This window comes from Indicator indicator, chromosome 8 (genome assembly GCF_027791375.1).
Source record: "Indicator indicator isolate 239-I01 chromosome 8, UM_Iind_1.1, whole genome shotgun sequence".
NCBI lineage: Eukaryota > Metazoa > Chordata > Aves > Piciformes > Indicatoridae > Indicator > Indicator indicator.
The window spans coordinates 18,981,093-18,994,944 of NC_072017.1; the positions used below are offsets into that span (position 1 = coordinate 18,981,093).

At 38.2% G+C, this 13,852-nt stretch overlaps 1 protein-coding gene across 3 annotated transcripts in view; it reads right to left on the bottom strand.

Annotated features, from left to right (window-relative positions):
• Positions 1–1,055: 1,055 nt before the first annotated feature.
• The window catches only part of PALLD (palladin, cytoskeletal associated protein), a 177,230-nt gene continuing 164,433 nt past the window's right edge, over positions 1,056–13,852 (bottom strand). For all 3 annotated transcript variants that reach the window (XM_054382854.1, XM_054382855.1, XM_054382856.1), the window contains 7 exons: positions 12,252–12,401; positions 8,209–8,303; positions 4,687–4,819; positions 3,550–3,757; positions 2,685–2,850; positions 2,204–2,337; positions 1,056–1,228 (listed from right to left, as the gene is read on the bottom strand). In XM_054382854.1, coding sequence (XP_054238829.1) covers positions 1,056–1,228; positions 2,204–2,337; positions 2,685–2,850; positions 3,550–3,757; positions 4,687–4,819; positions 8,209–8,303; positions 12,252–12,401 — 1,059 coding nt within the window. The remainder of the gene's footprint in view (positions 1,229–2,203; positions 2,338–2,684; positions 2,851–3,549; positions 3,758–4,686; positions 4,820–8,208; positions 8,304–12,251; positions 12,402–13,852) is intronic.

Consider the following 13,852-nt stretch of genomic DNA (forward strand, 5'->3'; position numbering starts at 1 on the left):
GCAGTCTGAGCCCATTTTTCACTTGCAGTACATTTCTAAAATCCTCATACACACTACATAAGCTTTAAACAGTCACCTGTCCCATACATACGCTTACTAGTTTTCCACTCACCCTAGAATTTCAGGTTCTGGAAGGGGTTATCACAAGGTTACAGACTGTCTTCAGGAAATCATTAGAGAGCTGCACCCTCTTGCCCTTTCGCGCTCCCACCCCCTGCAGTAATATACTGCAGTGGTTTGTACTCTCAGGATTTTTTTCCCTGTCTGGTTACTAGTAGAGTACTACTGGAAAAGACTTGTTATTGCATGTCAGCTCTTTTTCTTCTTTATCTTGAAGAGGTTAAATTACTTATTCTTGAACTCTTTGCTGTATGTTTTTAAGTAAGCCTCCTCCTAGATGGCAAAAAGGAGGAAAAAAAGAAAAGTTATGGTGTTGATGTTGCTTGTCCACACTTAACAGTATTTAAGGCAAAATACTGGTTTTGTTGTAGAATGGAAGGCAGTTTGCAGAGATACAGCATTTTCTCCCGTGTCTCTTCCTTGTCCCTTCCTGTGCTATTCTTACAATATTGCACTTGTTGATTGTAGCTCTCAGAATGCATGGCCATTTTAGAACTATAGATAACCATACATTCTAATTTTCTTTGTGTTCTAATGGCCTCAAATAAAACATCTTGCTCCGTTAAGATTTTGTAGCATCTGCTTACTGCTGCTGAAGGCACGTAGTGATACATAGAGTTCTCTTCTGAAACATCTGTCTGTCTGATGTATTTTGGCCTTTATGAAAAGGGTTATTCATAAGAGCTGAAGCAACTTAGGTGTAAGGATCTGGTGAATGTGATTTGTTGTGCAATGTGTACATTTCTATTAATAATCTATCTATTCTTCTAATTTGGTATAATGAATAAAGAATACATGGTTATTGTGTTTGTTGTTTATCTTTTGTACTTGAAGGTGTCTGCCTTTGCATAAAGTGACATAGAAGTATCATTGGTCAAGGCAATGGCTTTCAGTGTTTCTGCTTTGAAAGAAAATGATGGAAGTGGCAGCTGGATCTACAGATCATCGCTCTCTACCAAGCCAGATGGCATTGTCAGATGGACTGGATTTGCTTCAGGCTGGAAAGCTGCTTTGATGTCTAGTCCTTGGTCACAAAGTGCAGCATATCGACTGGCTGAGGGCCGCACCTTCTTTGGCTTGGTTGTCTGAGGTGGTTGTTGCCACTGAGCTATAGATTAAAAAGGAAAGAAAAAATGTTAGCCATCTTTTGCTGTGCAACAAAGCATGCCAGATGCACAGGCAACCCTTTATAAAGGAGATGCTGATTTCTGAGCTGAAGAAAACCATTATATCAAAGGTAAGTTTGTTTCATATCTTGGTGGTTTCTTTTTCTCAGCATCTAGTTTCACCTTCAGATGTAGTAAGTAGAAACAATAGTGTTTGTGTTTGTTACTTTGCCTTTTTCACATTGCTTTCTACTTTTCCTTGTATCACTGGGAAGGGTAACAGCAGGGGGTTTTGTTTCTGTGCACTAACATTACAGCGACAGGAAACTGTTCCAGGGTTAGTTGTTGTATATGAAAGGAAATCATCTGGTTGCCATTGCCCCCCTCCCCTGTATGATGAAGAATGCTGAGCTAAGTCTCTAATTCACAAGTCCCACTACCACCACAGACACCATCATTGATCATTCCAGTTTCTCTCCATCCCCCACCCTCAGTTTGTTCTTATGAAAAGACTGGTAAGAGATTTTGGTTTAAGAAAATATGCAAGGAGCTGCTTTGGAACAAACTGAAAAATTAAGCACAAAGCTGTAAAACATCTACAACACTTCTGGTAGCTGTCACAGGTGTATTACGGACTAACGTACAGAACAATACAAAAGGTTAGGGAAGTGCTAGCAGAGCAATAGTAATGATGATCCACAAAAGTAATGTAATCATGCCGTTATCTGTTGTTAATTAGCTATATTTAATATACTAAGCAAAACCAGAAAGCTTGCATGCTTTTCTTTAGGTATCTGAAAGATGGTGAATATACTTTGACAGAGCATTTGTTGTCTTGATGTGGATCTTACTATTGAGGAGAAACTATAAACAAAAGAAAGAGAGACCAATGTAAACCATTCTGTAAACAAACTGAAACTTACAGAACTGTTACTTTCGAGGGGATTAATGTGATTATGAAATTTGAAGTCACTTACTATAAACATCCAACCTGGCAGTGCAAGACACAATCCCAGCCTCATTCTTGGCTGATACAGTGTACCAGCCAGCATCCTCCTTTGTAGCTCCCTGAATCAGCAGGCAAATGTAACCATAGTTATCCTGGTGCATGCTGAAGAAGAGAAAAGCAGAAAATAGCTTTACTTTAGAAGCTTAAGTTTTCACCAGTACATTTCTGTAAGTCTAAGTTCTAGAAGAGAAACTTCCTTCTCCACTTGCTTGAAGTGCAAAGACATTTAAGTCCAAGGATGGAAAACAAAACCAAGATTTTTACTTTGAGTCAGACACCAGGTTGTCCCCATGTTTGAGTAAATGTAATAAATTATTACAATAACTAGTTAATATTTATGAGTTGCTGTTCATACAAAGCATTCTTATGACCTTCTAGGTTTTAATTTGTGTTACAGGATAAATTGTCACTGAAGTTATACTTGGGGAGATTATTCTAATCAGTCTAACCTCACTCGGTCAGTGTTGTATGTGAGTGACTCGTTCTCCTTCTTCCAGAATATCTGAGGAGATGGCTCCCCCGAGATTCGACACTCCAGTCGCACTGGGAATCCCTCAGTCACACCTGTGTTTTGTAGCTTCTCTATAAACACGGGTGCTTTGTGTACTTCCTTAGCTGTGAAAATAAAGATGGCAGTCATGTCGACACTAGTCTGTGAAAAGGTAGCCTTTCAGCAACATGCTAAAAATCATCAATGAGAAATCTAAGTGGCAGAAAGCTTCAATGTTGTCTTCACTAACCACAAAGTTCAGTCCAGGTTCATCTGAAGAAAACTGTTGTACCAGTGTTTTAATAGAGAAGTGAGCACCGACAGAGCTGAGAGGTTTCTCCTCCATCCGTCAATTAATTGAAATGTAGAGTATGAAGACTGGATGCATAAACAGTGCCCCTTCGTATTCCATAACAGGATGGGCTTTTAATTATATATGAACTGCTCTATCAGAAGGCCAGCATGGCATTAGTCTAACATGCTGTGAAACGTACAGCCCATGGCTTACTGGCTACCCATTGGCAGGTACAAGTCTGCACAAATTGCCATCAAAACCCCCATTCAAGTAAGAAGTCTGATTTGTGGCCTCAGCTCTGGCAACAGCCCTCGTTCCCTAACTGTGTGCACAGAGGTTACTTGCCAGTCAACCTATGCCACCACATGACATAAATATATCACCTGTAACTATACTGTATGTCTGTTACTGCCAGGTTTTCTTTGTTTGCCCCCCTACCCTTTAACCACATAATATGACAGCATTGTGGTCTCCCACTTCTTGTTACCCTTGCAGTGCTCAGTGTGGCAGCCTAGCATGAAGACATTACCTGCAACAATGAGTTCCAGGCTGAACGTGTTTTCACCAGCCCGATTGCTGGCAATGCATGTGTAGATTCCAGCGTCTCTGGCTGTGACGGGCTCTATGATCAAGGAGTGCACACCGTTCTCACGCACCAGCATTTTGTGGGAACTATCAGGGCGAATGGGTCTTCCGTTGAGTTGCCAGCTTAAATCTGGAGTTGGTAATCCACTAACCTTAAGTGTAAACAGAATACTGGGAATTTGTTTTATCATATGCAACACTGGAGGAGTCCTGACTTGTTACTTTGGAGAAGTTTGGGTTTGTTTGCTATTGCAGGTGTACAACAAGATTTAAAGATCTAAATCTGTCCTGTATTACACCTTGGCTCAGTTCTGTTCATACACTTTCAGGCCAACTCCCTGAATTCCATGATGTGTTATGAGTGTGACTTAAAAAAGATTGATATTTAGATATGCTAGAAGCTAGATAATAATACATTGCAAAACAAAACGCACGGTGACACCTTTTGTCTTTATTTGCTCTTCAGGTGGAACGAGAAGATACTCTTTTCTAGATTAACTTCCTCTGAAAATCTTGCAGACAAATGATGGTAGCTGACTAATTACTGAACTTTGAGTTCCATTCCACCTAGGTGTTACCTAGTGACAGCATTGCCTGCCTAGGTAATGCTAGGTCTGTGTGAACAAGTCTTGTGAAAGCTGTGCCGTTTGCTTGGAAACAAATAGCTTCTCCCAAATATATCAGCATAAAGTAAACAGAAGTCATCTCAGGCTTTATTAATTCTCTTAGGCAAAGTCATAAATTGTTTGAAACTCTAAGGGAGGATTGAATCTCAATTAATAAAAGGACTTGAAAACAAGGAAGAAGCACATTGTCTTTATAGTTCTGTGCCACTTCCCTCCACACCCCAGCACAGCTGAATTCTAAAAAGAAGTTTACTGTGACCTGTAAGATTTGCCTGAAGCACTTCTATTGGAGAGGAGACAAACTTTTATTGTCTGCTTCCTCTTAAGCAGTGAGATTAACTATTGACAGTCACTGGAACTGCCAATAGGTAAAATAGCTTTACAAAGAAACTAACTTGGTTTTGAGTCAGCTAATGTTCTCAAAAGGTCGCTGCTAACCTTTGTCTGATACTTGCCTTGCAGTCCATTCTGCACAGCTTTCCTTCTTGAACAGTCAGGTCTCCAGGAGCCTGCAGAAAATGAGGCCGGAAGAATCGTTCCTGAATTGGTTCATTTTCATCACCACTGTCCCTTGATCGAGATCGTGGTCTTAAAATAACATGAAATAAAGGTAAATTATTTTTTTTCTCTGTTAAATCAGATGAACCAAGATAATTTATTAGACTGCTTTGAATTGTAAATAATTTCTTTGACCTATACTGTGATCATTCCATATTTATACACATACACTGGCAGCATTTGGTTCAGACTGAGGTAATTATGACACTGTGCATATTTAATTTCATTAATTCAATTTTGCCATTAATTAATAGCAAAATATGATGTGGAAAATCTTGCTATAAAATAATAGCTTGTAATAATATTTTATTCACACATGATTGTATCAGTGATTTGAAGACTAACTCTAAAAAGTAATACTAATGAAATAAGTCAGTAGGCCTTAGCATATAGCTTCAGTTCTTCTCATTTCTAGTGTCCCATGTATATTTAATCCCTTAATTGTTGCTGATTACACCAGAGGATGCAGGTCATGTTCCTCAGTTTTTTTGCCTTTCAGAAAACAGCAGATAAAAGCTAAATCATCTCAGCTGAGAAGAGACTTTTATCACATCAGACTTATTTTTCATTTTCACCATCTTTTGTGGATTAAAGTGCTGTGGATATTTATTCCTTATGTAAGGTTTTGTTTGAGATTTCTTGACCATTTTCAGTCACCAAAGTGTGATGTCAAAACAATAAAATTTCACTTGTGTGCATTAAAAGTTTAGTAAGTCGTTAAATTGTTCTTAAAGACAGTAATGCAAGAAGTTGAATAAATAAAATAAAAAGAAAGAAAAACAACTCCTGTCCCCAAACAGTTGTCATTCACCTCAAGCTTTCACAGTGTCATTAAATCCATTTTTATCATTAGCTATTCTTTGATGATTTGATCTGTCAAATATTTTTCTAGGTGAACCCTTGTTTAACTGGATTTTTTTTCTAAATAGAACTAACATTATTCTAGTTGTGTGATTTAGGAATCAAAGAAACTCGTAATTGGAACAAAATTTTAGATCAGATTTTGCCCTTGCCTTGATCAGCTCCAATGGTTTCCATGCTGGACTGAAGTGCTACCTGTAGTAACATCCTATTGTGGTGAAGACAAGCTATTCAAACATCTTCCAAGGTAACTTTTATGAATGACATTTTACAGTGAAATTCTCTTTTCTGATTTCCATTTCCTGTTAACTTTTGCCAGTGGTCCTGCTTTGGCCAGTGTCTGCAGTATACCTGCAGCAGTCTTTGTGGCTGTACTGCATTTTCTACTGATCATGGTTTCTTTAGGCTAAAATAATTCGTAACACACACCAAAAAAGAAAAAAAAAAGGGGAGGGGAAAAGCTTGAACCCCCCAAGCTATTACATTTGGGAAACAAGATGCTGAAATTCCGTATGGAAGATAAGCACTATCAGCACACTTAGAGTTGCTTGCATTTGGTTTATTTTGTCCTTCTTTGTTGTTGCCATTCTTTCTATATCCATCCTGTTGATAAGATACCAGAAAGCGCAACTAACCAGTGCTTCTGTGTGTCTTGCAGGTCTGGGCCAAACAGATTAACTAGCACCACAGGAATGTGAAAGTCCTCCTGAAAGCCACCAGAGCTCACTGCTGCAGTTGCATAAAAAGGCATCATTGGTCAGAACTGAGGTGGAGGGGAGGGAAGATGGGGAGGTGGAATTTACACCAAATTAAGTGGAAAACAAAGAGGCTAAAAGTTTTGTGACCAAAGATGTTTTTTTCTCATAGTATGGTCTAGAATTGTGAAAGCAAGTTTTTAGATTGCACATTAGGAAGGAAATCTAAATCACATGTTTTTTAGTCTAGAGTCAGTAATAATTAATGCTTTTCTTTTTACCTCTTTGTAAATTTACTGCTAAAATTGCAGGCTGCTTTTAGGCCTTTACCTTGAGAGGTGAAATGAGGGTTATTTTAATTCTAAAACATTTTGTGGTTTTAAAGAAGTAATGAAATGAGTGGAGACAAGTACTTTAGATGTCTAGGAATGAAAAATTGCAACATACTAGAATACCCTTGGATTAGTTGTGGGTTCTTTAGAGTTGTGATGTGGGCATCAAATTTCAAAGATTACTTTCAGCCACACTAACATCCATGTGCTAAATGTGTCCAGGGTCCTCCATGGGTTCCTGTGGTGCAATTTAAGTGAGCAAGAAGCTGGGGAATACTGTATGACTGACTGTATGATAATGATTACTGATTTGGGGTAAAGGAGACTGAGTTCCAATTAATCCTCTAACTGAGAGCAGGGACAAGAGGAATACTTTTTTTTTAAATCTTCCTTAAATCTCATGCATTTTAAAATTATTTATTGAAGCTCTGGCTGCAGTGCACTTCAAGATGCCTCAGTATCTCAATGCTACAGTGTTGAACATCATGACTTCCATGGGATTGAGCCTAAGCTTAAAAAGACAGTTTCAAACTATCACAGTTTTGTACAGGATCTTTGAAACAACTATTCTCACTTACTAATACTTTCCAGTTACCAAAAGGAGAAAGAGAGCCTGTTTTGCATGCAGCAGTTCTACAGCACATACAGGTACTGCTACTAATTGCTACAGGAATCACTTGGTTATTGCATGCTGACTGTGTAATCACATTGATTCTGTGTGTTACAGTTGGACAGTGTTGAGATTCTGTGGCTGTTGTGACTACAAAGCAGAACAGGTTCCTCATCACAGTCAGATCCAGATCCAGAATGTTCATACTCCCTTGAAAGCAGTTCTGTTTGGGTAAGCAAAATGAATTTTTTTGTGTTGTCTAAAGATGCACAAGCTGTGCTAAAAAGCCTCATAAATGCTTTAGGGTAATGGAAAAAAAAAAAAAAAGAAAAAGGCATTTGAAGGGAAAAATTCCCTTATATGGTCCAAAAACATAAACCAAAGCTTCATATGTGAATAACTGTAAATTCACCGAAGTTTAATACTTTATTTCTGACTCACAATTCCTTATAAGAACTTGAACTGAAATCACTGAAATACTAAAATATTTATAATGTAAATCTAATAAACTTCTTTGGCATGCAGTTACTACTGCTGTTTCTTTAAATGAATACTTATTAAAAGCTGCATAATCTACGGACTCTTAGTCAAGTGAGGTGTTTTAAAAAAAACATAAGGAGCAAGGTCCCTTCCAGCACTTGATAGTGTAATTTGAGATAAGGAGTAATTAGTGAACATCACAAAGAAAGGAGGAGACAGGCATCGTTATGAACACTCAAAAGTCATGTCATTTCAGAGTTTGCGTTATACTTCAAGAAGTGTGCAAGTGTTGCAGGAATTTTTAGACAGCAGGGGTCACATTTCCCAAATGCCATACTTCTAACATGTCCTCTTACTTCACATTCTTTGTGTTACCATGTAATTTTGCAAAGCAAATACTTTTAAAAGAAAAGAAAACCAAACCAAACAAAAAGTGGGTACCTTCTTATATGAGGCTGACCAGAAGGTGACCAAGGACTGCGGCCTCTTTGATTTACAGCTTGAACCATCAGCCTGCCTGTGCAACTTATTCGGCCCTGTTATGGTGATGAAGAAGAGGAATATTAAAAGACTTAAAGCATAATAAATGTTCAAGTTGATCTCTTCCTTTTTGCCCACCTATTGCAAACTCTGTAATACAATCTCTTTTTTGCACAGTCATTGAAAAAAACATTTGTTAAGATACCTTCTGATACTAAACTATTTTATCAGGTTCCAATCTAACACAGAACAGACTGGAATAATGGTGACTGTGACACAGTCACAGTTAAAATGTTCCAGCTGGAAGTTTGCGTTAAAAAAGAGATTGAGTATCACTGGCAATTATGGCCTTAGACCAGTATTAGTTATTGGTGTGGGTGGGAGGTTTCTTTGTGTATACAAGTGGACAGAAGACAACAGCTAGTTGAAGATCTTGAAAAGGGCACATGGTTAAGTGTCTGCAGTTAACAACAGAACTGCCACCTCCAAAGCAGATTGATCCACTTGATCTGGTGAGGCCATAGCTCAACCCCCAGCCCCATGAATGTAAAAGCCAAAAGAATTATATTTAAAGGGTCCTCTCTGAACAGTAAGCTTGGTTTGGGGGTAGGAATCACACTGAGGCAGACAACTGCACAGGTGTGCATGGAGATGGTTCAGACATCTTTGTTGTTTTCAGTGAATGATAAAGCTTTAAATAACACATGGGCTCTGTTATATTTAATCCCCCCCCCTTTTTTTTTCCTTTGCTTTGTTTCTTATGTCAAAATCAACTTTTAAATAATTAATTGTCCACCACAGGCACTAGAGGTGGAAAATTTGGGATGGGAGTGCCTGCAGACAGAACTGCTGCCAGCCACGGCTCTGCAGAATCCACCAAGTGAGGGGTAAAAGCACCTGGTGGTATTAGTATAGATATACACAACAGATACAAATATAAAAGCTGTATGGAAAAGTAATACTGTAGTAAAAGTTTGTATGCTTGTAATTTTAGAACTTTTCAAAACTTAAGCTTTAAATAGCTTTGATACAGTAGGTAGCAATAAGACAATATCCACGTTAGCCTGGCAGTGTATTGCAGTTCAAAGCTGCAAGCTCCACACTGAAATCTGTGATTATAAAAGTGACAAATATTTTTGTAATTGTAATTCAGGGGTTGCAAATAGCTGTTCATTAACAACTGGTCAAAGCTCATAAAAACCAATTATTTCACTGGGGTCACAAACAGCCTTCAAATGGCAATAGCCAATTAGAAATGAGGTCTCTGTGTCCCGGTTTTATTCCCATGACCCATTTAGTCCACAAGAAAAATATTTGTGTTAAAATAAGCCATTGTGCATGACCTGCAGCAGTTTCTTAAGCAAGAGGGCTTTTCTTGTGTATGTTGTAGGACTATTAAACACATCTGGGACAAATGCATTTCTATTTTATTCACACATTCTGGGATAATTTCTGCATATCTCAATACATGAAGGCATCACATGTGGAAACAAAAAAGGGCAGTAAAGAATTTGGATAACTAGGAACAAGCAGGAAGCCAAAAATTTGGAATAGTCAAGGGATGAATGAGAAGTGACGAGTGGAAAGTAATAAATGAGAAAACATCCTATTAGAAATTAAGGGAATTTCACAATGAGGACTGTGCATAGTGCAGAAACATGGAGAGAATGGGATAGAAAGGAAAAAAAGGTGAAAATAAGGACTTGACTTCAAGCCCATGCAGCTAGCTCATGGAAAGAGCTCAGTTAAGGGATGTAACCTATAACTAGAGGCCTAAAACACACAAGGTTTTGTGTTTGTCTAGGCCCAGGGTCAGTTTGCTCTGGATTAAGTTATATAGCAAGTTTTACTGCAAACCCCAGAGGTGTGTTAGAGCCTTAATTCCAGATTGCTGTCCTTGACATCACAGGCAGTGGTGCCTGTGCTGTTAACGACCACGGATGATTTCCAAGGTGTGTCAACACCTCGTTTTACTTACATATATCCTGTAATATTAGGCCAGATTGTGAGAGGGCATAAACTGGCAAAGCTTTAATAGACTTTGCTTTAGTAAAATCAGTTTCTGTCAGCTGAGAATAAGCCTTTTTGCTTTGTACTTTGGTGGTTGTTCCAATAGCAATGGACAAAACACAGCAACATCCTAGCAAATATCTACCAGTCCATCAAAGTCCTGATGTAGGCTCCTTTGTATTTAGGTGTTTTGCTTTTCTTAAGGAAAGGTTGCCAAATTTGCGTGAGTTTGTGATAGCTTTGAGATGTGGACAACTTTCCACTAGAACTAAGCAAGCCATGCCAAAATGATTTCCACTCAGGATGACTTGTAAGAATTGGAATCCAGATCTTTGAGTGTGAAAGGCTAGTAGATTAACTCATAGACCTTCTTTGCCTCCATTGTACTGTTAAATGCATAGTAAAAGCAAGCAAATAGCAGAAGAGATAAGTGTGTTTGCTTGGGAATTACACTGTAAGGAGGGAACAGAACAGGCTTGGTGAAACAGAGATTTTGTTTAGGGGAGCCAGAAGAGGATGCTTCTGGCTCTTCTCCAAAGAGGGTAAGAAAGCACAGATGCAGAATTTTATCATTTAACAAAACCACTTTTTCAATCCCCAAGCTAGGAAGAATACAAACCCAACTCATTTTAGTACATCTAAAAATTCACTAACATACTGGGTCACTGCTTCTTGTTGAACGCACCATGTGTGTACAGTGTACTCTGTGCAAAACCCAAACACTTACAGGAAGATGAACAGGAACCACTTCCTGCTTTGAGCATGTATGTGTCTTTTTATCATTTTTAAACCTGCTCTGAGTTTCCACAATTTAAATCAAACCAAGTGTTATAATACAATTGTCATTTATTTGTAAAAGCTCCCAGCTTGAAGAATTCCCTTGGCCTTAAGCTATTTCCTTCTGTATATGTAGAAATAATGTTTAAACTACCTAGATTTAAAGCACTCCAGTTTGTGGAGTCTAGCCCTAAACTCCTGTGTCTGTGTACACAATCCCACACATTCACAAGCACGCTGCAATATGAGGAGGATTGACAGTTAAAGAGCAAGGCAAAAATGGCAGTGTCATGCTAAGTAACCTAGCAACATCCATAACAGAGCACAACACTCCTGTTCAGATTAAACAGTCTCAGTGATACAGTTTGTTCTTTTACAGCGAGACTCTACTTGCAGGCCTGATCTTGGCAAAATATTTGGTGCTACAGAAGAAAATAATTCATTACATCCCTATGTTACTGCCTTGGTTTCTCATGTGCAAATCTTTCCCCTCAATTTATTGTGCTGTAGGAAAAGTGGATTGAAAAAGTTAACTTCCATAGCATGTGTGAGCTGCAAGTTTAGCTATGTCCAATGAGCTAAGTGGGTTTCTGCTGTGTACCTCAGCTCTTGTCCTAAGTTTGTGAAGAACAAGTAATATTACAAAGCCAGTAACACTGTTTCAGAAAAAACATTACAAATAGTTTGAGATAACACAGGAGTCCTTTCTACTACATAATAAGTGCAAGAATTTTTTGCCTTACAGACTTACAACTGCTGCCTAATGTAAACATGTTGAGGTGTGATATACTCCCATTCATTGCAAAAAGTTGGCCTCAGTCAGTGAGCAGTGTCCAAAGAAGAAAAATGAAATCACTACATTGGGTTACTTCTGCCTGCAAACTGCGTTTTTTTCCTTTATAGTATGGATGGTATCCATGCTAAGTTAGGATAGTGAGATGTTATCAGCTGAAACAAATGGCGGAAGAATGATTTTAAAACAACACCCCCTCCTCTCTGAAACCTCAAACTAAAGGAAAAAAAACTGCTATTGAGTTGCTAATCTCTTGGAGATAGAAAGGTCCCACCCTACTGATGCAAGATGAAAACAGAAATCTAATTTAAATACTTTATGGTGACTTCATCGTTTAATTAAATCATGCAAACGCAAGATGAGATAGTTTTCTAAAGATTTATGTCCAGAAGTGTGTTTGCTCTGGAGCCAAACCTTCATTTACCTGTGGGTTAGCAGCCATTATAGTGTAGTTCCCATCATCATCCAGGGTGGAGGCTGCAGTATGCAGCAAGCAAGTTCCATCAGGTTCTCTTTGAATCCGGTAGTGATCACTTCGTTTAGAAATTTGCTTCCCATCTTTAAACCAATAAATCTGCGGGGAGTAAAGGAGGCATGACTCACTGTCATCATTTATCAATTAATAGTGCTAATGAACCTTCACTGCTGCAAACCTCTTGAGTAAGCACGAAACGAAAACCGGTTTGATCAACTAGTAAAAGTGCAGAATGCCACTCTACAAACAAGTAAGACAACAAATAGAAAGATGGCAGCATGGACATTTAACAAAGGAATGCACAAGGGCTGTACCCATCCCAAGGACAGAACAGCAGCTGAACATACCAAGAACCGAAAAGAAATGGCACTATGAGGGAAATTATATAAAAATACCAAGGTAATTATTGGAATAATTAACTTGATGATGAATTAAAAAAATGTAATCTCACTGTTCAAACACCAGTTTCTTCATATACCCATTATGCTGACTGGACTGGACTAAAAAGCCAGAAGAGGATTCAGCCACTGGCAATGAACAGTTCAGTGCACAGACTGGCCAGCTCCATATAGCTATGTGATTGAAACCAACGATGTCACCCCACTGTGACAGACAGCTACAGAAATAGACACCTTTACAAAGTAATAGGAAATACTTCAAAGAAAGTCAGCACATGGAGAGCTTTCTGTATGCCAACACCACTAGAGTTCCAAGTTGTACAGATGAGTTACATTATCTATCAAACAGAGATCTTTTCCATTACTTTTGATGTGTAATTTTATTCTCTGGCTGACCCAAAAACTACTTTCAGTGAGCCAAAAAAATGATGTATGCAGAATAATATCTTGTAATAGTCCATGAATTACACAAAAATATGTATGTGTTTTTAATGCCTTAATCTTGAGGTGAAAAAATCAAACCCAAATATTTTTACCTAGCTTTGAGGCTTTTTTTGGCTGTACTTTAAAAATAGTATAAAATCCCAAACTGAATTCTGCTGCAATTAAAAGAACATCATGGTGTATGCATGAAAACACACACAGGAATATGTGAAACAGTTTGTACTAGGAAGGTGGTAGTCAGCTCCTCAAACCCATATTTAAGCTGACTATTATTTACTTGTCCCTTCTGAAGTGTGTATTACGCCCTAACATCAGCGGTTCAGTATTTCTTAAGGCATTTGTGCAGATACCTACACAGTCTTTATGAGCTCAGCTTGTATAAAATACAAATGTATTTGTCCTGCTCGCATGACGACTTAGCCTGAAAAAAACATGCACATTTGCCTCAGTCTGATTCGTGAAGCAGGAATTGAGATCTTACAGTGAGGAAAGAAAGAGTGCCGGCCTTCCAGTAAAAATGGAAGTGACAAAACAATTCCTGATAGAGTTTAATACGCCATGTTCTTCATCCTTGCCAACATTTAAAGTTCTAAATACACTCACGTGGGGGGAAAGTTAAGAATATATTTTCAAATTCAAAAATACACTTATTCAGAAGGAATAAGTGGAAATTTGCCTTAAAAATTAATTACCATATATGGATTTTAT